This window comes from Cebus imitator, unplaced genomic scaffold, assembly GCF_001604975.1.
Source record: "Cebus imitator isolate Cc_AM_T3 unplaced genomic scaffold, Cebus_imitator-1.0 Scaffold325, whole genome shotgun sequence".
Taxonomy (NCBI): domain Eukaryota; kingdom Metazoa; phylum Chordata; class Mammalia; order Primates; family Cebidae; genus Cebus; species Cebus imitator.
In genome coordinates, this window is record NW_016107640.1 from 1489356 (window position 1) to 1515610 (window position 26255).

Genomic DNA, 26255 nt, shown 5'->3' on the forward strand with positions numbered 1-26255 from the left:
AGGTTTTGAATCACATAAGGTTATTTGATGTTAATTTATGGTTAGGTAGGAGTGGCTTTCAGAGTAAGATTACCATATAATTTTGCCATCTGTTCGACTAATTTGAACAGAAAAAATAAACATTTTAACAGGAGGCAATTAAGTGGCAAATATGGCAAGTTTCAGTTGTTGTAGAGTGCATTCAAAATTATAGGAACTTGGAGGCCTCTCAGCTTTTCTATGTGGAAAACATTTTCTCCTTCTTTCTTACTTCTCATCAAGTGGGCCAGATGGAGAACATATCTCCAGGACAGATCATTGATGAACCCATTCGACCAGTCAACATTCCCAGGAAAGAAAAGGATTTCCAAGGAATGCTGGAATACAAGAAGGAGGATGAGCAAAAACTTGTTAAGAACCTGATTCTGGGCAAGTATTTTCTGCATTGGATAAAAGTTATTTCTGGCACATAGGTCAGTGGTGGGAAAAATTAGTCACTAATTTTTGAAATATTCAACATAGGTTTCATTAGTCCTCATCACATACCGTGTATTCTAGTGCTGCAGTAGTGTCCTGACCATACCAAGCATTTTCAGTCCAACTGCTGGGACACGTGCCTCAGACCCACCTACAAGGATTGCTCTAGATCAGGTCTTCTCAACCCTGGCTGCACATTAGAATCACCTGGAAGCTTTGAACCATACTGATGTATTTCTCCCTCCTGCCCAGTTAAATCAAAATCTTTGCCTAGCAATGTCTAGTACTTTTTTAAAAAACCCCTCAAGGCCAGCCTTGGCAACATAGCAAGACAGCATCTCTCAAAAAAAAAAAAAAAATTGGCCAGGTGTGGTGGTGCATGCCTGTAGTCCTAGATGCTCAAGAGGCAGAGGTGGGAGGATCACTTAAGTCCAGGAGTTCAAGACTACAGTGAACTGTGATTACACCACAGCACTCCAGCCTGGGCTACAGAGCAAGAGTCTGTCTCAAATATAAAAATAAAAANCTTGAGTCCAACTCCGAGACCCTGTCTCTACAAAAAATTTAAAAATTAGCCAAGCATGGTGCCATGTTCATTTAGTCCCAGCTACTGGGGAAGCTGAGGTAGGAGGATCACTCGAGCCTGGGAGGTCAAAGCTGCAGCGAGCCATGGTCATGGCAGTGCGCTCCAGCCTGGATGACAGACAGAATGAGTCGCTGTCTAAAAAAAAAAAAGCAGCTTAGCAAAGGCTGGAGCTCACTAATGAAAACAGATGCCAAATTATTTCTATAATGAAGTCTTCTCCTTAGGTTTTAATCACCTTTATCTGGTAACTCTTTAGTATAGGTGCAGTTACATCCAGCTGAGGCTATTCTGAAGATCTCCGCAGTTTGATTTGTGTAGAGGTCAGTGAAGACAGTCTAGATTGGTGCTTTAGTGACACTCTCCCACAGCCCAACAGTGACAAGCACAGTTTCCCAACCTGCTTTCATTGTCTTTGCCAGCTTATCTCAGAGCCTCCACTAGGAACAGTTGTAATCCAGATTTTTGGAAGAGGCAGAGTTATTTTTGGTCAAATCTGCGCTTCAGCTATAGGATGATTTTCTGTGTTTGGGAATGTAATAAAATTTTATTTACTGGCAGTCCTCCTTCACTGGAAGACTACATAGCTGGGTCTTTCAGATATTTACTTAGTGAGAAAATCAGGACCTGAACTCAGTTATTCTGTCTCAGCTTAAAAGACTTAGTTAGATTTGATATCCTCTAGGATTTTTTTCTTAAAATCTTTTTAGGGGAATATTCTACAAAATTTAAGGGTGTTGGCCGGGCGTGGTAGCTCACGCTTGTAATCCAAGCATTTTGGAGGCCAAGGCAGGTGGATCACCTAAGGTCAGGAGTTCAAGGCCAGCCTGACCCACATGGTGAAACCCCATCTTAAAAAAAGAAAAAAAAAATTTAAGGGTGTTTTATGCTTTCTTAAAAATTTGATTTTATTTATGTAAAAAACAATGATATTATGACAAAGCCATCTTTCCCTGTGATATATCCTGTACACTTTTACTGCATAAAGCCACTACCAAGAAACCAAAGGCAGATACTCTCATACAGCTTCTAAGAACCTGGGTTTTGTCATGATATAGTAATAGAGTCATTGGAATATATGATTTCTTGAAAAAAAAAAAAAAAAAAAAAGAACTTCTAAGATCATTTAATGCTAGCTACCTGTCCTAGATAAACTATTCTGGTTTTCCTTTGCAGGGTTTTTTGAGAAAAAGTGTAGGCAAACTTTGATATTTCTTTGACTTCCCATATCCAAACTGGGATTAGTTCATCTAAACGATTTAGTTTACAAATGTATAGTCCTTCCCGGTATGTTTGCCATGAAGCCTCTGGGAGGTATTCCCAGCCCAATGTCTTTTTCAGGCACAGTGAGTGTCTCTTCTTCCTGCCATGGTGGCCCAGTCCTGGTGAAGAGCCAATCAGCTTTCCCCTGACTGTGCTGCTCAGTGCAGGACTTCCTCCATCTCATCTTTTGATTCACAGCTCAGAAATTTTATCTTACCTTTGACAAGATTTTTAATCTAGTCTGGGTTTAAGTGCTTCAAATTCTTTTTCGTATTGTTTCTCACAATACTAGTTACTCCTATTTGTGCTTTTGGTTCTGATTCCCATCGTTAACCCCAAGGGACATGAGTTTCCATCAGCTGTGGCTGAGTGAATTTTTTTTTTTTTTTGAGACAGAGTCTCGTTCTATTGCCCAGGCTGGAGTTCAGTGGCAGGATCTTGGCTCACTGCAATCTCCGTCTGTCGGGTTCAAGTGATTCTCCTTTCTCAGCCTCCCAAGTAGCTGGGACCACACCCAGCTAATTTTTGTATTTTAGTAGAGATGAGGTTTCACCATATTGGCCAGGCTAGTCTTGAACTCCTGACCTCAGGTGATCCACCTGCCTCGGCCTCCCAAAGTACTGGGATTACAGGTGTGAGTCACTGTGCCCAGCTGGGTAAATTTTTTCCTGCTTAAAGGAACAGCTAAATTCACATCAGTTTTATTTTCTATGCCAAAAAAGTGAATGGCAAGCAAAGCAACAACTAATGAACCTGGTGGCTGACATTCTGATAGCGATGACGTTAAGACTTCACAACTACAATGTGATTTATTTTTATAATTGTTTGTAATGGCAACTGAAAGAAATGGGTCCTTTGGTATCTGTTCAATTTTTTTTAGGTTGTTATTTCCCTGAGGAAAAGACAAATTTAGACTTATTCTCTCTTTCAGAAAAGAGGTGATGATTTTGAAACCGTCTCCTTCTGGCTCTCTAACACATGCCGATTTTTGCACTGCTTGAAGCAGTACAGTGGAGAAGAGGTGAGAAAACCTTGATTACAAAACCAGCATGCTATACTTTCTCTGACCTTTTTAAGGAAACATCTAAAAGCACAAAATGTTTAATCATTTCTACACATGATCTTAGCCAAAAGGCCAAGAAGCGATGTTTAATCATTTCTTACTTTAGAAACACAAATTCAGAGGTGGCTTAGAAGTTCATTGCTTTGTTTGATATTCACTATCTATGAAACAGTGATTTGGAGAATGACAGTTTCTTTTTTATATTATAAGAAAGCATAGAAAAAAATAAAGCATTGGTCAGTGAATAGTTACCAGAAGTGAAACTTTTTGTCAATATGTTTTAGTGGGCATTTCAGGAGCTCATATCAGAATAGTGAACTATTTAAAGAAATTAATCAATTTTGGCTTAATAATACATTAAAAGGTGATCAAAGATCATCTCTTTCAATTTGTCCAAAAATATCTGTTTTTTTTTTTTTTTTTTGTAGGGGTGTGTTCATTTGTTGTTTGATAGACTTCAAATATTTCAAAACTATGTAGAATATTAATAATGACTATTTATTAAGGGCTGTTTAGTATGTGTTAGACAGCACTTACTACACATGATGTTATTTATCATGATTCTTACAGCATCCCTGTGAGGTAGGAATTATAGCCCAGTTTTATAGATGAGGAAGCCAAGGCTTACTAGGGCTCATTGATTTGCCCAAGTTCTCTTGGCCACAAGGAGCAGAGATGGGATCCTGGGTCTGAGTCTGACACAGCTGAGGTCCCATGACCCTAACTGACTGCCCTCAGTACCTTCCATCCCTTTGCCAGGAGGGCAGCAGAGAAGGTCCCCAGCAGCACTTCCCAAGCACCCAGAGGCCTAGGCCTGTCCTGGCAGATGATGGGAGACACAGAGATGAACAAGGCCTGGTCCCTGAGAAGATGGGGCCGACAGACCAGAATCCCCCAGAGGGACTGATTGTGTCCTGTCAGTCCCCATATTTGGACCAGTCATTAAGTAGGTGGTAAGGAGGCAGATGCTTGTCTGTGGGGAGAATCCTTTATCAGGCAGCATCAGGCAAGCAACGTGTTAAACTGCCCATTCAGTTCCATTTTAACAGATAACACCAAAGATGCCCTTCTAACCTCTGACTGAAAACCATGGTATGGGTACCACAAAATATAGCAAAGGGAAATTTTTGTATGTATTCACCAGTCTCTGTAGAAATTGGGCTATTTCAAGATTATGTGTGTCCTTTGGGTATAGTATTTAAGAACAGGACTATATTTAATGAACTGAAGTTAAGAGATTAGTACTTTAGATAATTTAGTGTTTGGCAGTAAACCTCCTGTTTCAGAAGTGAAACGCTCACTTTGGTTTTTTTTTTTAATTTAAATTCCTCCAATTAATTTCATTGACATTGCATTGGGAAGATTTAAATGCTAGGTTGCCAAGTGTAGGTATTACTGAAAAGCTAGTAAGAAGTGGAAGCAGGTATGATGGAAGCAAACAAACACACATCAGCATTTGAGAATGTCAGTCCTGGCATTGTAGTGGGGAAGCTCCTCGGACAGAGGGGAAAAGAGCATTAAGATGCTGATCAGATTGGAGATGGTTAAACTGAAGAGACAGGTTACTTCACGTGTATCATTAACTTTGCATTATGACTCTAGGGCTTTATGAAGCACAACACATCTCGCCAGAATGAACACTGCCTCACCAATTTTGACCTGGCTGAGTATCGGCAGGTGCTGAGTGACTTGGCCATTCAGATCTACCAGCAGCTCGTGCGGGTGTTAGAGAACATCCTTCAGCCAATGATTGGTAAGGCCAGGGCCCCACTGGGCATCGCAGCCTGCCTATCACTCGTGCCTGTCAGTAAGTAGCCACCAGTGGCACATGTTTCAGGGCAAGTATTCATATGAGGAGCTTAAAGTGGTAAGATACAGGGCCAAACCTAGCTGAGGAATCCCAGAAACCCAGCCGTAGTTGACTGGGGTGCATCAAAATCACTCCTTCCACAAGACTGAAACAGTAATATCTGGTTTCCTTCCTTAATGTTTAATATTTAAATACAGTTTAATCCATGAATCTTAAAAAATTGTTTTAAGTTACCAAACACTATTACCTTCCAGCAAATTATCAGCAGGCTCTTAAGGCCACTTCTAGCTACGCTTTCTTTCCCGGTCCTTGCATTTTCCACATTTCCACAATTTCATTTTCCATCTATGGACTCATAGTGTTTCCTTTGCTTTCATAGGCCACAGTTAACTAGCTATTTGAGACATAAAAAGTTGAAGAAGTCATGGGAGATGGCAGTGTTTTCTTCAGTTGTCCCTTAAAAGGTCATGAATTTAGGTCGGCTAAAATGTAGGCGGTAACAGATACCAAGAAGGTCACCTTCAGCCAATCTTTCTTTTGCTTTGCCTGTTTCTACTGGCTAAATAAGAAATTTGCCTTGAAGAAGCCCCACTCTAAATCATTACCGCCATCTCCCAGTCATTTAACAGCAACAACAAATGTACCAGTTCTAGGGAATCTGTGTTTAGCACAGTTAAGTAGGAAGATGAACCAGATATGGCCTTTGCTCTCAAGGGGCTCCCAGTCAGGGAGTGGACATCTCAGAAACATTCTAGGGGAGGCATAAGCCAAATGCTAAGAGAGCACAACAGGGAAGCAGCAGGGCCACAGTAAGAAGATGAATCCTGGGAGACTGAGGTTAGCCTAAGGTCTCACTGCTATTGTGGGAAGCCCAGAACAAGAAAGGGCCCAGCTCTCCAGCCCCATACCACTCCCCTCTCCCACATCTTCTCCAAGATGATTATTAGTGCCCTGCCTTTCTTACTGTTTTTGCCTCTGAGGCTCAGATAACATGGAGAATGCTTATCTTAATCCTGACTGCTACGTACATCTCTCAAAAACCCACCAAAGACACATACCATTGTGCTATCACAAGGCTACTGCTTCTTATGCTTCTTATTTTAGAAAATACACCATTAAGTTTACTTAAATTCATAGTAAATTTTTGCATTTAAGAATTATTCCTCATCCTGGCCAACATGGTGAAACCCCGTTTCTACTAAAAATATAAAAATTAGCTAGGTGTGGTGGCGTTCACCTGTGGTCCCAGCTACTTGGGATGCTGAGACAGGAGAATCACTTAAACACAGGAGACAGAGTTTGCAGTGAGCCGAGATCACGCCACTGCATTCCAGCCTGGTGACACAGCAAGACTCCGTCTCAAAATAAATAAATAATAAATAATTATTCCTTCGGTAAAGTTTAAAATCCAGAAGCCCTTTTGTAGTGAAGTTCCTTTTCCCACTATTTTGGCACCCAGATCTTTTTTTTTTGAGATGGAGTCTCACTCTGTCACCCAGCCTGGAGCTCAGTGGTGCTGAGCTCCTGCGTAGCTGGGATTACAGGTGCATACCACCACACCTCGCTAATTTTTGTACTTTTAATAGAGATGGGGATTTCCTTATGTTGGCCAGGCTGGTCTCGAATTTCTGGCCACCAGTGATCCACCCACCTCGGCCAGTTTTCCAAAGTTGAATGTGTGTGTGTTTGTGCACATGGTTATGTGCACATGAAAGGTTTCCTTCCACATCTTCACCTCTAACAACTGAAATACTCCTGCAGTCTCAGGCATGCTGGAACATGAAACGATTCAGGGCGTGTCTGGGGTGAAGCCCACAGGGCTGAGAAAGCGAACCTCCAGTATTGCCGACGAGGGAACTTACACGCTGGACTCCATCCTCCGGCAGCTCAACTCCTTCCACTCAGTCATGTGCCAGCACGGCATGGACCCTGAACTGATCAAGCAGGTGGTCAAGCAGATGTTCTATATTGTGGGGGCCATCACCCTGAACAACCTACTCCTGCGGAAGGACATGTGCTCCTGGAGTAAAGGCATGCAGATCAGGTGAGCAAATACCAACACCTGCAACAGCTTCTTTTTGCTGCCTGGCTGGCCTGCCAGGGTTGTGGAGAGCTAATGACTTGTTTTTGGTCTTTGTACCTGATGTCTGGGGCCATGCAGCCAAGCAGCAAGGGAGGAACTGGCATGGACCCACTTTCCCTTGTCTGGCTGGATTTCTCTAGATCTCATTATTGCTTCCTGTCTGTACCCTGCCAACAGGTTCTTCACATTCTTGATAGGAAACCCTACTCCACTGTGAAGGTTGCTTCTTTGGGGAAGTAAAGAGATAATGCAAAAATACACAAAGATGAGATAGCTGCTTCCTCTCCTAATGTGTGTGTTTTAATTATGCAATAAGAAATTACTAAATTATAATGAAGATTTCTAATGTTTGATTGCTCTTAGAAATATATTTTTGGAAAGATAGCTTTTTGTACCTATGGCAAAAAGAACAGGTCTAATAGGTATTTTACTAATTCTTAAAATATCCTCCCTCTGTATTTAAGAAAAGCTGAACTTAAGTTTATGCCCAATACTCCTTAGCATAACCTCATTATTGTAATATAATTCATTCTTTTGCAAATTTTTTTACTTTTTAATATTTATTTATTTTTGAGGCAGAGTTTTGCTCTTGTTGCCCAGGCTGGGGTGCAGTGGCACAATCTCAGCTCACTGCAACCTCTGCCTCCAGGTTCAAGAGATTCTCCTGCCTTAGCCTCCTGAGTAGCTGGGATTACAAGCATGCACCACCACGCCTGGCTAATTTTTGTATTTTTGGTAGAGACAGAGTTTTACCATGTTGGCCAGGGTGGTCTTGAACTCCTGACCTCAGCTGATCCACCTGCCTCAGCCTCCTAAAGTGCTGGAATTACAGGCGTGAGCCACCACGCCTGGCCACAAATTTTTTATTTTAAAATAGCTAGAATATTCACCAAGAGGTGGGAAAAATGATTTCTCCTATGAAAATTTTAGTAGGAACTCAATCTCAGGATTAATGTTCTTTTCAAATTTTCCATCCTGACTCACATTGAATTGTGGTGAATTTAAAGACAATAATGCCTTCCTCTTAGATAGTAGAACATATTTCTCCATAAGCTCTACGTGGAATGTGGAGCCACCTGTCATAATATTATGCTGGATCCTATTTGCCTGGTTGCTAAGTGCTGACTGTGTGCCCATTGACCTTAGTCTTAGGACCGCTGCCACTGGTTGGCTACTTTGTGAAATCTCAGTGTCTGTAGTTTGTCTCTGTCCCCATTTTGAGTCTTTGTCTCTTCCAAGGGCCCTCTCTTCCTTCACCCTGCAGCTTTCTTGGGCCACTGTCTTCATCTCCTAGGCTCTTCCCTTAAGGCCTGAGCACAGGTATATGTTGGGGCTTCTAGTTATTCAGTTACCTGATTTGGAGTTTGCCTTAAGAGAAAGTACTTCAAGGATTATCAAGTCTCATCCTGCAACGGTAACCCAGCTCTGAAATTGTGAGAGAAGCTACAAAGTGTTTTCTGGCAGAGCTACATTAAGTATTCTATTTTGTTTATTAGCAAGTCTAATAACTTTTGCCATAATGACTTTATATCCATCTTCCAGTAAAGAGAATTACATTGTCTTGTCATTTAATCTTATATAATGATGATTATAATCCTCATGACTATAATAAATTTTTAAGCACAGCTGATGAGATTTAAGAAAATTGAACAAAAATACTGCCTGTCATTTTAACAGAAATCCTGACAAGGCCACACACACCAAAATTAAGACATTTTGACAATATTCAGCAAATTTGCATTCTCTGTATCTCTCTTTTTTTTTCTTTTCATAGGTACAATGTCAGTCAACTGGAAGAATGGCTGCGTGACAAGAATCTGATGAACAGTGGGGCTAAAGAAACCCTGGAACCTCTCATTCAGGCTGCTCAACTTTTGCAAGTGAAAAAGAAAACAGATGATGATGCAGAAGCCATTTGTTCTATGTGCAATGCTTTAACTACTGCCCAGGTAGAGCAATTCTCTCTGTTATGAAATAATTTCACATTCATCAAAGATGATCTTTAGGGAAGTAAAAAAGTTTTCTACTTATTGCTTGTATCTCTGAGCTGCCTTCATCTCTGTCCAAGAAGATATGCCTGTACCAATCTTAAAGCAAGGAGATTTTGCCAGAAATTAATGCATTTCAGTGGTAATTACAGTTAAATGTGTTCAGTATTCAGCAAGTATTTGCTGAGTGCTTACAGTGTTCTATATAACATTGAAGGCACTGGGATACATAGACAAAGCAAAGTCTCTGCTCTCATGGAGTATACAGTCTATGCAGCTTATATTCCATAAAATAGCTTTCCATATTATTTGATAATTGAGTGGATTATCAAATAATCACTTTTTTTTTTAAAGACAGATAGTTGTTACTTCAACAAGTGTAATTGAACCTCCATCTGAAGGCACCATATTTATTGCTGGGGAAGATGCCTCAATAAATAAGGAAAAATTTCTGCCTTCAAGGAGCTTACAGTTTAGTAGGGAAGACAGAGTTGTATCCAGGTGACTCTATCATAGAGACTCTAGCAAATTCTATAGTAAGATATCTAAAGGAAGACTTTCTTAATGTTTATCATATGTCCTATAACATATGAAATTTTCAGTTTTGCCCAATACAATTAAAACTCAATCAGTAGGCCAGATGTGGTGGCTCACACCTGTAATCCCAGCACTTTGGAAGGCCAAGGCGGGCAGATCACCTGAGGTCAGGAGTTCAAGACCAGCCTGGCCAACATGGTTAAATCCTGTCTCTACAAAAATACAAAAATTAGCCTGGTGTGGTGGCAGGTTCCTATAATCCCAGCTACTTGGGAGGCTGACACAGGAGAATGGCTTGAACCCAGGAGGCAGAGGTTGCAGTGAGCCGAGATTGTGCCACTACATTCCAGCCTGGGTGACAGAGCAAGACTCCATCTCAGAAAAACAAACAAAAGCTCAGTAGATAATCAGAATCAAGATTTGTAGTTTCTTAATGTTGAATTGATATTTGCATAAGTTGTTGCTAAAAATAAAGCAGAACTATCCTATTGAACAATGGTCTTGAGATTTCCTCCCAGTTTCTTCAAGTGTGGAAAGTAAGAATACACTGGAGGAAGCCCAACTTTATAGAAGTTGTCTGTCATTCAACTTCTAAAGAATATACTTTAATCCTTAAATATACTTTAAGCATATTTCACAGAGTAAGGCAGACCTACAATTTATTTATTTAGCAAATGTTAGTAAACAAAGTGGTTCTACTTTTTAAAATTCAAATACTTGCCTCTGAGGGACTGATCCCTGATTCACTTTGTCACCCACAGACCTGATAAATGTGCCCACTTTCTAATTCATCTCTCTCTGGTCCTTAATTTATTTTCCTATAGATCAGCACTGTCCTGCATTCAACTATTATTTTCATTTTGTGCTATTTAAATAGCCACCTGTGGCTAGTGACTACTATTGTATTGGACAGCACAGCTTTAGACAATACCTTGAAAATGGAAATGTCTACCTTATATAGACAATGATTTACTTTAATTAGAAAAGTCTTTGTTTTAAATAGACATGACCATTTTACAAAAGAAATAATTGGACTTTTTGAAAAATAACTTCATACTCTCTAAGTAGTTGGTAATTTCTTTAGGGGCTTTTGTTATTCGTGTTATTTATGATGTTTTATAAAAAATATGATTAAAAAAACAGTCAAAAGAGATAATTATATTAATATAGCTAACATATTTTTTTATGGTGAAAACAAGTTGAAGAATGGTATTAATGGAAGGAATCCCATTTGAATAAAAATAATATGAACTAGAATATGAATAGCAGCTAGAAGGTTCAGTGCATAGTTAACAATTGCCACTTTGGGAGACTGGAAGGATGGGAGTGGGGACATTTATTTTTCATGTTTTATTCTCTTAACGCTGTTCGAATATTCTTCTAAATTTATACGGCTTCCTACATTATTACACAAACATTACCTTGATACAGTCTTTTGTAAAAATTCAAATAACAAAGGTAAATAAGCAGACCAGCTTCTCCTTCCTTATGGTTCCAGACCATCCCTGAGTAGAACTGAAATCTATACCCACAGATCCTTTCAGTTTTTCAGATTTAGGTACTCAGTGTGTATTGATATGCCAAAAACTTTGATCATTTCATTTCTCACAGATTGTCAAAGTATTGAATTTGTATACCCCAGTTAATGAGTTTGAAGAAAGAGTCTCTGTATCATTCATTCGTACTATACAGGTAAGAGCTCCCATCTTTTTCTTTGATTCAGCAACACAGTCTTTTGAATGGATATTTTGTAATTTATTGAAGGATAATGTGTTATATTTTATCTTATTTTATAATGCACTAACTTTTTTGATAATATTTTATTGGGAAAATGAAGTGAGTTTAAAACAAAGATAAACATTCTTCATTAGTTGAGAATTTGAGGCTAGAAATTTTAGTAGAAAAAAACCTTTTAGGTTCAAAGAACTGATGCTCTGTTTATTTTTTTTTTCTTAATCTTCTCAGATGCGTTTACGAGACAGGAAAGACTCTCCCCAGCTGCTCATGGATGCTAAACACATCTTTCCTGTCACCTTTCCTTTCAACCCATCTTCCCTTGCGCTAGAAACCATCCAGATTCCAGCCAGCCTCGGCCTGGGCTTCATTTCACGGGTCTGAAAGTGATGTCCAGGCAAACATTGACAATACATTTCTTGCCTGAAATAAGAACCCATTATTTCCAGTGAGCTACTGAAAATACGTTTTTGAAGAGAAAGTACTGATTATCTCCCTATGAGAAGTCATTAACTGGAAATCTTCCTAGAATACTTTCATCACCTTGGAAAAAATGATAGGCTCTTTCGTGCTGTGTTATCTTCATAGCAACGCTCATCCTTGACCAACTAGGTACCCTGAGTTTACATACAGGTGAATGATGGAAGGAAGGGAGAGAGGAAGGAAAGGAGGAGAGAAATGTGTCTTCAGCTGGCAGCATTTATTTTAAATCTTTAGCACTGCATTTGAATGGTATAAAAAGCATAACTTCTATAGGTGAGCTGCTAGGAAGGCATCAAAGAACCTCCTCTGCACTAAACAGGAGAATGGAAATAAAAGTCTCCATTGAGTACATATCATATCAGTTTAGTAATCAGTTATGTTGATACTGTCAAACTGGATCAAAGAAATAAACTGGCAATATGTAATTGGTCAAGTAACTTCCTTATTTGTATCACTATGATATAGAGATATTAAAGGAATGTTGGTTTGCTAAATAGCATAGATGTCCATTTGTACTATAGTTTACTGAGCATTTTAAATTGCTGCTATATACTGTCTTCTTAAAATGTAAGTGATATTAGGCCCCACAACAATAAGCTTCTCTTATCAACTCTGTTTACAATTCAGTCAGATCACAGTTTTAACTGGATTATATGCAAATACCTACAGATTCACCTGCACAAGTAGTAGACACTGGAAAGTCATTTAGTAATATGACAAAATGCTTGACATTTAGGGGTAGGATTAGACAAAGTGGCTATTGTTGATGTCATTATTTATTCAGGATGTATTACATTGATGTGCTCACTAATTTTCCTTGTGTGGATATTGCATCAGGGTCCAGTGTTCTGTGAAGTGACTTATTTTTAATAAGTCTGAACAGATCTGATTCGTACAGTGCACATTTTCAACCTTGACAGATTTTTTCTCTTGTTAATTTGTTAAGAATTAATCTCAGCTGGGCACAGTGGCTCATGCCTTTAATCCCAGCACATTGGGAAGCCAAGGTGGGCGGATCACTTGAGGTCAGGAGTTCGAGACCAGCCTGGCCAGCATGGCGAAACCCCGTCTCTACTAAAAATACAAAAATTAGCCGGGCATAGTGGCATGTGCCTGTAATCCCAGCTACTCGGGAGGCTGAGGCACGAGAATCAATTGAACCTGGGAAGCAGAGGTTGCAGTGAGATCACACCACCACACTCCAGCTAGGGTGACAGAGCGAGACTCTGCCTCAGAAAAAGAGAAAAAAAAAAAAAAAGAGTTAATCTCATTATCTAGAAAGAATTGTCAGAATGTTAATGATTCAGGTCTTGAAACTTTGATTATGCAAAAGAAAATAAGGTATATAATAAATATTACATTATGATTCAGTTTTTTAAGGTTTTGCAACTTCTGTAAGTGTTCTCAGATGCCACTAGATACTTTTAAAAGCATAATATTAGAAATACTTTAAGAAGACTTATATAGGAAGTAGAAGATTGTTGAATTTTACAGAGGATTTGGTTCATTAAGACCCAGATTCTATAAGTTTTCATTCTGAAATTATAGTAAAACTTATTCACCATTTTTCTTAGAAATCTTATACAATAAATCCTTCAGGTTGCACAAAAGCAAATTATTAGTTTTCATTAGAAACTCTGGTTCTGAATTACAATCATAGATTATATAATTTAACTGTTAGATGGTCTATAAAAATGACAAATCTAATTAAAATATGTGCAATATTTATAGAAGTCAAATAGCTTCATATCAGTGATAAAGATTGTTATTAAAAGATAAATACTGTCTGTTAACTTACGTGGGCCTCAGTTTTCTTGTTTATAAAATAAGAGAGTTGGACATTGATTCTTAACATCTCTTCCACATTTAAAATTCTTTCTTCTCAGCCCTTAGACTCTAGAGAAAAAAACTGCAGTTACTCAGTAAGTTCATTCTCTGGTGGAAAGACCAGTGTGTAGTGCCTGTCAATTCCTTAGGATTAATCAAATGTAAAATCACAAGTTTGTGTAACCATAGCCTTTCTTAAATATACATGATTCGTGGACATGCTTTTAGAAGGTCCTACTATATTTGTATTATAATTGGTTTAAGTAATTTTTATTACATCATGTACTGCTTTACTCAATTTGAATACATTTATTTATTTGCAATACCAACCAGAAACACTACCAATTGCATCAGATTCTCTCAGTTTTTCCTGGTTGTCAATGCAGTTTCAATGCACAATTAAGTCATAGCTATTTGGTTTGTACTGAATGGATCAGAATCTAACAGCATTGATAGGCTGTAAGTTGGGGAGTTGCTAAGAAAATGCAACCGTGGTACAGGCTGTCCACCTCAGCCCTGGAAATGCTCCCAGACCTCCCCTAGCTTCATCCTGTGTAGCACGACTCACGTGCACCCTGAATCTTCTCAGGTCTTCCAGGTCACACCGTAGCTGTCACTGCCATGCAGCCTTTTCTGTTACTCAGATAGCTCATGTACTGAAGCATCATGAAGAAAAGGCTCTGGTGTGAGCCTTTCTTTCCCAACTCCGGTCTTTCTCCTCTCAAGTGCTGGAGCCAGAGCTCCCACTCCGCCCTGGCGGTTTCTCCTGTTCAGTGATGGTGGTACAAAGGTTCTGCTATTCCAGGACTCCAACTTCCTCCCAGGTCTACCCAGAGCCTCAGATGGGGGTCTGAATTAACCTCTCTTGGTGGCCTGGAGATTTTTAGTCATTCACAAAAATACCTTGTAACCAGGGAACCCCAGGGCCCAGTAAATGACTCTGTATACCATTTTCTTGAAGGTACAGGAAGATTCTGCCAACTATGGGGATCTTTGGGCCAGTTTGAGGACTGCTTTCTCTGAGGTCCTTTCTTTCTGTCATCCACACTTTCTTACCCAGCTTCAGACACACCCTGCCAGCCTTTCACTTACTCATTCACTCTTCCCCTTCCCTCAACTTAATCGTCTGTCTATCCTGTTGCCTGCTGTTTGTGCACTGATGGCAGGTGGATGGAGTCAGTCTTCAGTTGCCCCCACTGGCCTTCCTGGTGCTTACCGTCAGCCCAATCTTCGCACAGTTCTTGTTGTTCTCACTTCTCTGCAATACATTCCTTTAGAAGACCAGTCATTGACTTTTTCTTAATTCCTCTGTGACACACAATGGGAATTCAAAGGAAGAGACCTTAAAAGTCACAGCAGTTTTTTGTCTCAGTAATCCTCTCCCCACTCACCTTACTACATACAGACTCACACTCTTACAACTTGAAGCTGAAAAATTAAAAGTAATTTCCCTTCTTGCAGCTTTTCTCAGGTTAAGGCTTTAATCTGCCTAGAGTAACTCTAAAAGGAGGGAAGATAAATATGGGATAAAATCCACAAAGTGTAGCTTCTAATTCCTTTGGAAGTTTAAAAAATTTCCACATACCTGATGCTTCTTTCATCAGGTGCAGAAGCACAAAAACATATTCCAAAACCAACTGACAGGAGATTTGGGGATTAGTGTCATTTTGGATGGTTTGCGCTGTTGTTATTTCTTCATTTCAATGGATAGTTTAGAGTTGGCTTTTTCTGGGTGAGTAGTTATGTGTAATATAGATCAAATCTTTTAGTAAGGTTACAGCTACATATTAGGAGAGGCTATGAAAATATTATTAGAATTTCAGCGTGTGGTTGTTGTGAGAAATTACTTTCCTGGTAACCCTAGGAAAATGGGCACCTGCCATCATCCTGAGAAGTCCTGACACAATGCTCTCTGTCTGTCTGTCTCCCTCTCTCTCTCTCTCTCTCTCACACACACACACACACACACAGTGTCTCCAATTCATAGAGTTCCTTAGCAGGTGTAAACACGGATCCTCTGGGTAATGTCAGCTGCTGATGATAAAACAGAGCCAAAACTAGTGCATCCTGCTGAAAGTAGTGCAGAAACAATACCTGGGTCCAGATACGCTTTCCTGCAGCGCTTTCCTCTGTTACCTCGTTTCATCCTCACAGCAGCATGGACGGTGGATGGGGTCGCTTCTACAATCATTTGCCGATGATAGCTTGGGAATAGAGATGGGTCAGTGACTTGCCTGATGTCACACAGCCCTCCAGCCATCCCGCTTTCCCATACAGAGCAGTGGCATGGGCACCTATGAGTCAGGAGAATTTAAAAACATTGTGAGGTCATGCTGCTGCCCTCTTGGTACCTGTGGAATGCCCCAGGCCAACAAGGGGTGCTTTTTTATCAGAATTGGCAGCTGGCATGTGGGAACTGAGCAAGTGCTGAGTACCAAGTTACTTGTTTTAAGGAGACCAAGTGCTCAGCACCAAGTGGTTTTCTTTTTTGTCAGTTACTTGCCATAACTAGGCTTGACTTTTGTCGTGAATCAGTGCTCTCTGGGAGGGTGCAATACTCTGTGTTTGGAGATTAGTTGGTAGCAGGCTGTCTCAACCAAAAAGACAGGAAGCAGCAAAAGCCTCTGTGAAGTTAAGAGGAGAGTTACTCTCCACACCATCGTCAGTGTCCCTACTACCAGGTGAGCGTCGCAGCCTGCACAGGCCTACAGCCACAGGCCACCTTCCCAATTTAGGTCCTCAGCACACGGAGCCCAAGCCACTGGGTACCTTCTGAGGGCTGTTCACAGGACGGGCCATATACAAGTCAGTCTGTGTGGGAGCCCCGCAGCGTGTGCATGCTGTGCTGCAGGTGTTGACGGTGCTAGGAGGGGTGCCATGCGCATGCGCGTTGAAGAGGCTCTGTACCGCCGTGGCCTCTGTTCATGGATGAGTGCATTGTAATTTGTTCTCAGGCTGTGCTGTGAGGGCCGCCTTAACCCTTGCTCCCTTCCCTTCTAGAGCTGCCTTAAGTTCTCCAGAACTTTTCTTCTGTAAAGGATATCTTGCCTGGAAGGGATATGTTGCCCTGTTTCTCAAGGTTTTGTGAGAGTTTTGACTGGGTGTGACCCTGTCAAAACTGGCTTGTTCCTCCTTTTCTGGCTTGACCCTGCATGACCCTCCTTCTCCTGTATTTTCTCTTCTTTCCTTTCCAAGTGGGAATGAGAACTGTGGGGCAGTGACAGTCTCAGAGCCAGTGGGAGGCCAGCTTAGAGAATGCTGCTAAGTTAGTGAGACTCTGTGTCACAAGTAAGAAAATGTATATGAAAGAAATTTTGGAGATAGGTTAGATTCTTGATAATATTTAAATGTCTTACTTTCTACTAACCTTTTGTCACTAAAGGTTAAGGGTGGAACTCAAACATTTTGTGGACATTCTTTTCAAAGTTTTTTAAGGTTGAGTAAAAACAGGAAAGCGTGCTATACGTTCTCATCCACTGTATTACCCTAAATTAAATAAACCAACCTGAATTACAGTAGATTTCTCAATAAATCAGGAACTGAAAAATACTATGTATAATATCTTCCAAAATGCTTTTTATACTTTTTTTTTATTTGTAATTTGGTCTATCTAAAATGTTCATTAGCGTAACTTAATGGGTGTTATTGGATTCATATGACTAACATTTCTTCAGTATTGTAATGCTTGAAATATTTGAAAGAAAAATGTTTTTTAGTTGAAACTGGTATATGTAATTTAATGCTTGGCAGGTCAGTATATTTTTATGCATTTTTCAGAGTCAACAGTTTCAAATATCTTATTGTTACCATATGTTATAAAATTTTAGCCCACATTTCAGGCCCCCTAAGTCATTTGAGCCATTATTTTTTCCAAACAAATGGTGAATTTTTTCTTTAAATGTGGATATATATGTTGTAATTTATGACTCCTAATTATGTATTTTTGTGGGATCCTGCAGTAAAATTGACTTTTTTGTGTCTTTGGAAAATTTAAATTGCTCTAACAGTGTTGTGCAGAAATGATCTCATGCCATTTAACATATTGTATTTTAATTGTTAACTTTATTAATTTACTATGAAATGGACAAGGCTTTTAACTATAAGGAAATTGAACATTTCAGTTTTCAAATATTTTTCCTTGTTAGGTCTGGAAAAGGAATTCTACTTTGATCTGCATAGAAAACTTTGATACAATTTTTTGCAAGTTCTTAGGTGAAACATTACCCATTAAAAAGGAAGCAGAAATACTGAGACATGAAAGTCATTATCAACTAACTCTAGACTCTAGACCCCATTCCAGCATATCTCACGTGCAATTTTTAAAAATAAGTTAATAATTCACCTCATATCAACAAAAGCCTTTGAAACATGGGTTTTCACTAGATATACCTAGTGCTAAGATAAAAACCAAAACAATATCAGAATTACATTTATGCTCTAAATTTGTAGTTGTCCAATGTTGTGCTTAGTAAATGTGTGTCATTAATGCTGTATTCTCCTAGCTATTATAGAAACTTGTTTAAATAAAGATATAGATATAAAGACTTTTTGTCAGCGTCTTATAAATAAATCCACTGCATGTTTTAAAAGAAAACAAATTGTTTTCCTGAAGACTGGTAAATTTAAATACAACCTCTCCCCATGAGAATGTTCTAAGAAGCCTTGGAAATTTAAAAGTTGACGAGTTCCCCTCCCATACTGAACAACTTGAAGAACTGCCAAACACTTAAACAAGCAAACAAAAACAGTTAAGGAAAAGGTAGCGTCTTTTCTTCAAGGGGAAGTCGTGCCTAAATATACTGGAATTCTCTGACAAAGAAATAGCCATAACCAAGGGGAATTTGATATACATAATCTACTTAGAGTTTCAAAAGACTGAGGATGTCATTTGTGTCAAAACTTCCATTTTTAATATAGTGGGAGAGTAGACATTTTTTGGCATAGGACATAGATCAAAGAAGTATGCAGATGTGCTTTTTTGTGTAGGGAAACAGAGCAGTTATTCAGATCTGTGATAGAATTAGTCTCATCTTTATTTACAATAAAGAGAAATGAGTATCATTATGTACCACATAACATTTTGGGTCAATGATGGAGCGTGTATATGACAGTGGTCCCACAAGATTATAATACTGTATTTTTACTGTTATCTTTTCTATGTTTAGATAAATGGGTACTTAACATTGCCTGCAGTTTGCAGTACAGTGATGTTCTATACAGGTTTATAGCCTGGGAGCAATAAGCTATACCATATAGCCAAGTTGTATAGTTGGCTATACCATCTGGGTTTGGGTAAGTACACTTTGATATTTGCACCATGATGAAATTGCCTAATGGTGCATTTCTCAGAGCATATCCCTTTTGTTAGTAATACATGACTGTACATGGTTTTCATGTAGATTATACACTTCCTACTTCCATAACACATGCATTCAACTCACTTATTAAGCTCTTTTCTGTACACCATAAAAGGCCCTTGAAATATAGCAGCTTCCAAATTAAATTCAGTCACTGGCCCCGTGAACTTTAGTAGAACACCAGTATGTTACAAATAATAAAATGTCAAAATTTGCAAACAATTTCTTTTTCTTTTTTTGAGACAAAGTCTCGCCCTGTTGCTAGGCTGGAGTGCAGTGGCATGATCTCAGCAACCTCCACCTCCCAGATTCAAGTGATTCTCCTGCCTCAGGCTCCCCAGTAGCTGGGACTACAGGCACGCACACCACGCCCAGCTAAATTTTTTATTTTGTAGAGATGGGGTTTTACCATGTTGGCCAGGATGGTCTCAATCTCTTGACCTCGTGATCTGCCCACCTTGGCCTCCCAAAGTGCTGGGATTATAGGCATGAGCCACCATGCCTGGCCAACAGTTTCTTTTTCTAAATAAATTGGAACTCAGTCAAGATTATTTCCCGGGCCGGGCGCGATGGCTCACGCCTGTAATCCCAGCACTGTGGGAGGCCGAGGCCGGTGAATCACGAGGTCAAGAGATCGAGACCATCCTGGTCAACATGGGGAAACCCCGTCTCTACTAACAATACAAAAAATCAGCTGGGCATGGTGGCGCATGCCTGTAATCCCAGCTACTCGGGAGGCTGAGGCAGGAGAATTGCCTGAACCCAGGAGGCGGAGGTTGCGGTGAGCCGAGATCGCGCCATTGCACTCCAGCCTGGGCAACAAGAGCGAAACTCCGTCTCAAAAAAAAAAAAAAAAAAAAAAAAAGATTACTTCCCCATAATAAAATCACCCTTGGCCAATTGCATTTTTGTATGATCATTAGGATTCTTTTTGGGGCATATGACAAAAATCAAACTCAAACTGACCCAACTAAGAAGGAAATGTATTACCTAAACATAACTAAAATTCGGAGATATATCCAGGTGCCCAAACATTTGACATCAGGGTCTCCTTTTCTTACTGTGGTTTCATTCTTAGGTTCTCCCCCAAGTGACAAAGATGGCTCTCAGTAGTGTTTTGCTTCATTCTGTGGCTCTGCCTTCAGTATTCTCAGTGACATTTCAGGATGGAGTCTCATTGGCTTGAGTTCTACTTCCATTCCCAGAATAGTCACTGTGTCCAGGGGAGTAGAGTGCTCTGACTGTCCTAGCCTGACACACCCCCCACTGAAACTAGAAATTGGGTCATCTTCACAGAAAACACAGGATTGATGAGGTGGTAGTGGGAGTTCTCCAGAGGACCGACAGGGTATAGTTAGCAGGGGAAATGAAAGCAACGCATGTCTACAGTAATGCCTTCTGAATGAGAGAGAAAGGGACATGAATTGTGTGCAGCGCTGGGATGAGTGGGGAGGGACAAATAGATCTTATTAAAATAAGCCAGCTGGTCACTAAAGCATAAACAAGCCCAGTTTATTTACAATAAATAACAAGGACCAGTAGGCAGAGCTACTACAATATATTATCAGAAATACTTGGATTATCACCAAAAAATTACAAGACATGCAAAGAAACAGGAACGTATGACTTATAAGCAGAAAAAAAAAATCAGGCAACAGAAACTGCCTATAAGAATAACAAGATGTTAGATTTAACAAAGATTTCAGAGTAACCATGATAAATATGTTCAAGGAACTAAAGGAAACTATGATTAAAAAATACATTTGATGAATGACAATACAGAGAACGGGAGAGAGGAAAGGGAATCTTTTCTTATTATAAGTATTTGTACTACCTGTGAAATGATAGCATGTTCTGTGAAGATGGGCATGGGTTGGTTATCAGTGTGTATTGCAAAGGCTAGGGCAACCACTATAAAAAGTAAAAATAGAACTATAATTAATGTGCTAAGAAGAGAAAAAAATTGAATCACATTAAATGCTCAATTAAAACCACAAGTGGCAGAAAAAAAGAGTGGAAGACAAAAAAATAGAAACAAGACCAAGGGCAAGAAATAGAACAGTAACAAATATGGTAGATATTAATCCAACTGTATCAGTAGTCAGTGTAAATGTTCATGGTCTAAGTACACATATTAACAGGCAGAGATTGTCAGAGTAGATCAAAAAACAAGATCCAACTATACGTTGTCTACAAGGCGATTCTAACATTCCAGTGGAATTGCAAGGTACACCAAATAGCCAAAACACTCTTGAAAAATAGTAACGCAGTTGGATGACTCTAACTTCCTAATTTCGAGGCTTATTACAAAGCAACAGCAAATTAGACCATGTGGTGCTGAAGTAAGGATAGACTCAGTGGAATATAACTAAGAGTAGGGAAATAGACCTATGTGTTTATGATCAGTTGATTTTCAACAAGGGTGCTGTAACCATTTGATGGAGGAAAGAATAGTCTTTTCAACAATAATGTTGACGCAATTGAATAGCTAACACAAAATAATCACATTAGGCCTTTACCTCATACCATATATAAAAAAAAAACAAAACTCAGCTGGATGCAGTGGCTCACATCTATGATCCTAGTGCTTTGGGAGGCCAAGGTGGGAGGATCACTTGAGGCCAGGAATTTAAGACTAGCCTCAGCAACATAGTGACTCCATCTCTACAAAAAAAAAAATTTTCTGGGCATGGTGGCATGCACCTGAAGTTCCAGCTACTACAGAGGCTAACGGGGAGAATCACTTGAGCCCAGGAATTTGAGGCTGCAGTGAGCTATGATCATACCACTGCGCTCCAACCTGGATAACAGAGAGAGAGACCTTGTCTCAAACAAATAAACAAAAACTCAAAATAGGTCACGGGCCTAAATGTAAAAGCTAAAACTATAAAACTTAGAAGAAAACAAAAGGGTAAATCTTCTTGACCTTCGATTGACAAGGGATTCTTAGATATGACATCTAAAGCACAAATAACAAAGGAAAAAAAAACTGAACATCACAATTGAAAATTTTGTGCTTCAGTGAACACTGTTGAGAAAATGAAAAGGCAACTGTGTAATAGGAAGAAATATTTGCAAATCATATATCTGATAATGGAGTTGTATCTCGAATATATAAATAATTTTATTAATAATAAAGGCAACTTAATTTAAAAATAAACAAAGGATCTAACTAGACATTTCTCCAGAGAAGATATACAAAAGCACATAAAAAGTTGCAGATGCAGCTGGGCCTGGTGGCTCACGCCTGTAATCCCAGCACTTTGGGAGGCCAAGATAGGCAGATCACGAAGTCAAGAGATTGAGACCAATCCAGCCAACATGGTAAAACCAAAACCCCATCTCTACTAAAAATACAAAAATTAGCTAGGCATGGTGGCACACAACTGTAGTCCCAGCTACTCAGGAGGCTGAGGCAGGAGAGTCACTTGAACCCGGGAGGTGGAGGTTGCAGTGAGCCAAGATTGAGCCATTGCACTCCAGCCTGGAGACAGAGCTAGACTCCACCTCAAAAAAAGAAAAAGATTCAGATGCCTGACATGAGGGAAATGCATATGAAAACCACAACGAGATACTACTTCACACCCACTAAAATGCCTAGAATCAAAAAGTCAGGTAATAACATGGATTGGCAAGGATGTGGAGAAATCGGAACTGTCAGGCATTGCTGGTAAGGATGTAAAATGGTGCAGCCTCTTTGGAAAACAGTCTGGTAGTTCCCCTTAATAGTTAAAGAATAGAGTTACCCTGTGACCCAGCAATTTCACTCCTGGAAATACCCAAGAGAAATGAAGACATATATGTCCATACAAAAACTTGTACATAAATGTTTATAGCAGCATTACTCATAATTGCCAAAAGTTGGGAACCGTCAGGTCTCTATATTACAAGCCTGGAGCCTGAAAGTCTGAAGTCCTGCTTGCCTCAGCTGATGTCTCCCACCCTCTGCCTGCATTCGCCATTGTCCCTAATTGCCCAGCGGAGCTTCCTGGGGCAAGCCCCTCACCCAACCTGCCATCTTAACTGTTATTATGATAATACTCTTATCCCACCCGCCATTGTAACTAACTTGTGATAATAATATACTCCTTGCCCCTACCCCCACCTCTGTAACTGATCTTACTCTGTAACTTTCCACTGCCCACCCCAAACCTATAAAACCAACTCCTATCCCTCTGCCCTTTGCTAATGCCCTTTTTGGCCTTAGCCCACCTGCACCCAGGTGAATAAACAGCCATGTTGCTCACACAAAGTCTGCTTGGAAGGTCTCTTCATTCAAATCACCTGTTTTTCAACAGGAACAACTCAAATATCCATTAATTGATTAATACAATGGAATGTTACTCAGCCATGAAAAGGCAACAAGTACTAACCCATTCTACAACATGGATGAACCTTGAAAACATTAAGCTATGTGAAAGAAGTCAGTCACAAAAGACCACATGCTATATGACTTGATTTACATAAAGTGTCCAAAATAGGAAAATTCAGAGAGACATATAGTAGATTAGTGGTTGCTTAGGGCTAGGAGGATTGGTGAGTAAAGAAGGGATAGAAAATGATAGCTAAAGGGCATGGGATTTCGTTTTTGAGATGATGAAAATGTTTTAAAATGGACTAAGGAGCTCAGCAAATTCTTTCCTCAAAAAGGCAAAGACAACACTGCAAAAACAAAACAATAACTTTAGGACTCCATAAATTGACAAGCAGCATACAATAAGTTAATGACAGTTACTTATGAAAACCACTGAACTCTACAAATAAACAGTGGGAATCTGGTAATCTTGCCTGGGGCTGCTCCAAACATCCTTCCCTCCTCTACATTGAATAGCATGGTGGTTCTAGCAGGGTGGGGCAACCTGTGAAAACTGACAGCTTTGCTGCTGGAGGGGAGTCACTTGATTTGGAGAAGTGGGCAGTAAATCCTCCTGACCAGAAATTACAACAGTGATCTCAGAACTGTGAGAGAGCAAATTGTTGTGTTAAGCCACCTGATTTGTAGTACTTTGCTACAGCAGCCTTAGGAAAGTAATACAATATTAAGCTGAAGTATCTATGATAAGATGTATATTTTAATCCCTAGAGAATCACTGGCAAATTAACTCAAGAAAGAGAGTTTTTTTTAAGGGGGGAAATTTATGCACTTAAAAAAAAAAAAACTATCACCAAAAAATTCAGGAAAGGGAAAACAGAGGAAGAAAAATACATGTGCTATATAGAAAACAACAAAAGGCAGACACAGATCCAACTATATCAATGACTATATTAAATGCAAATGGACTACACACTCCAAAAAAAAGGCAGAGATTATCAGACTGGATTTGAGAAAAACAAACGCAAACAACAACAATACAGGCACAGTGGTGTATGCCTATAATCCCAATTACTTGAGAGGCTGAGGAAGGAGGATCACTTGAGTCCATGAGTTCAAGACCAACCTGGGCGACTATTCTGTGTGGGATACCTGCAAGGGGAGAAGGCACACATAATGCTTTCAAGGGTAAACAACTTTATCCCATCTAAATGGCAATGCAGATACAATAAGCAAATGACATAATAAGCAAATTGTAATGGAAAGAGAAGAAGGGGTAAGATATATACATATATATGTTTATATATATATATGTGTGTGTGTGTGTGTGTATATATATATATATATATATATATATATATATATATATATATTTACACTCACCAGACTATGGAGGATTCATCACCAGACTGGGAAGCAACAGTCTGGGCTCCTGAGTCAGCCACTTGTCCCTGCACAGAAGAGGAGAGGTCTTATGAAGCTTCAGTGCAGCCTGGGATTCTAGCTCTTTCCGTAACAAGTTGTTTGGCATGAAGCCCAATCAGGAGGGCCCTTTGCAACTTGGCTCAAGGAATACAAAAAGTCAACTTGTTTTTGCTATTGTCTGTTGTTTTTCAATAACAACAGGAACAGATTGAAATAGAGATTTCTCTGAAACAGTGCTGGATGAATGACTCAACGGGCTCACACAACCTGTTCCGGGACTTGGTGGCCACTCTTTGTGTCCATGTTCAATGGAGTTCAAATTTAATTTTTTTTTTTCAAGATGGAGTCTCACTCTGTCACCCAGGCTGGAGTACAGTGGCCCAATCTCGGCTCACTTCAACCTCCACCTCTGGGGTTCAAGCAATTCTCCTTCCTCAGCCTCTCGAGTAGCTGAGATTACAGGCACCTGCCACTGTGCCCAGCTCATTTTTGTATTTTTAGTAGAGATAGGATTTCACCATCTTGGCCAGGCTGGTGTTGAACTCCTGACTTCAGGTGATCCACCCACCTTGGCCTCCCAAAGTGCTGGGATTATAGGCGTGAGCCATAGCACCTGTTTATTCCTCCATAGCAACATAGTAAGACTCCATCTCTATATAAATAAATAAAATTTAAAAATTAAAAAACAGGCCAGTTTTTGTGGTCAGTTTAAAAAATAGCCTTTCTGCCAGGCGCGGTGGCGCGTGCCTGTAGTCCCAGCTACTCAGGAGGCTGAGGTGGGAGGATCGCTTGAGCCTAGGAGTTCTGGGCTGTAGTGCGCTAAGCTGATCGGGTGTCTGCACTAAGTTCGGCATCAATATGGTGACCTCCTGGGAGCAGGGGACCACCAGGTTGCCTAAGGAGGGGTGAATCGGCCCAGGTCGGAAACGGAGCAGGTCAAAACTCCCGTGCTGATCAGTAGGGGGATCGTGCCTGTGAATAGACACTGCACCCCAGCCTGGGCAACATAGCGAGACCCTGTCTCTATAAAAAAAAAAAAAAAGCCTTTCTGATTAGTGTGTTATGATGTCTCACTGTGGGTCCAATTTGCATTTATTTCTATGATGACTATTTATTGACCACTTTGGTATTCTCTTTTGTGAAATGTCTGTTCAAGTGTTTAGTCCACTTGAACTGGTATTTAAACAGATTTTCAACCGATTCCTCTGTTTTCAGCCATACACACTGTGGGTAGAAGTATACACTGATATCACGATTTTTTTTTTTTTTTTTTTTTTTTTTTTTTTTTTTTTTTTTTTTTTTTTTTTTTTTTTTTGTCGTTGTTGCTAACCTGT

At 39.8% G+C, this 26255-nt stretch overlaps 1 protein-coding gene across 4 annotated transcripts in view; it reads left to right on the forward strand.

Annotated features, from left to right (window-relative positions):
- MYO5A (myosin VA) overlaps positions 1-14120 on the forward strand; it is a 214798-nt gene extending 200678 nt beyond the window's left edge. For 2 of the 4 annotated variants that reach the window (XM_017504608.2, XM_017504612.2), the window contains 6 exons: positions 3234-3323; positions 4968-5118; positions 6937-7219; positions 9033-9207; positions 11395-11475; positions 11749-11901. In XM_017504608.2, the coding sequence (XP_017360097.1) occupies positions 3234-3323; positions 4968-5118; positions 6937-7219; positions 9033-9207; positions 11395-11475; positions 11749-11901 (933 nt within the window). Of the gene's footprint in view, positions 1-3233; positions 3324-4967; positions 5119-6936; positions 7220-9032; positions 9208-11394; positions 11476-11748 lie in introns of all 4 variants that reach the window. The other 2 variants (XM_017504607.2, XM_017504603.2) reach the window with 2 other exon arrangements.
- Positions 14121-26255: the final 12135 nt, after the last annotated feature.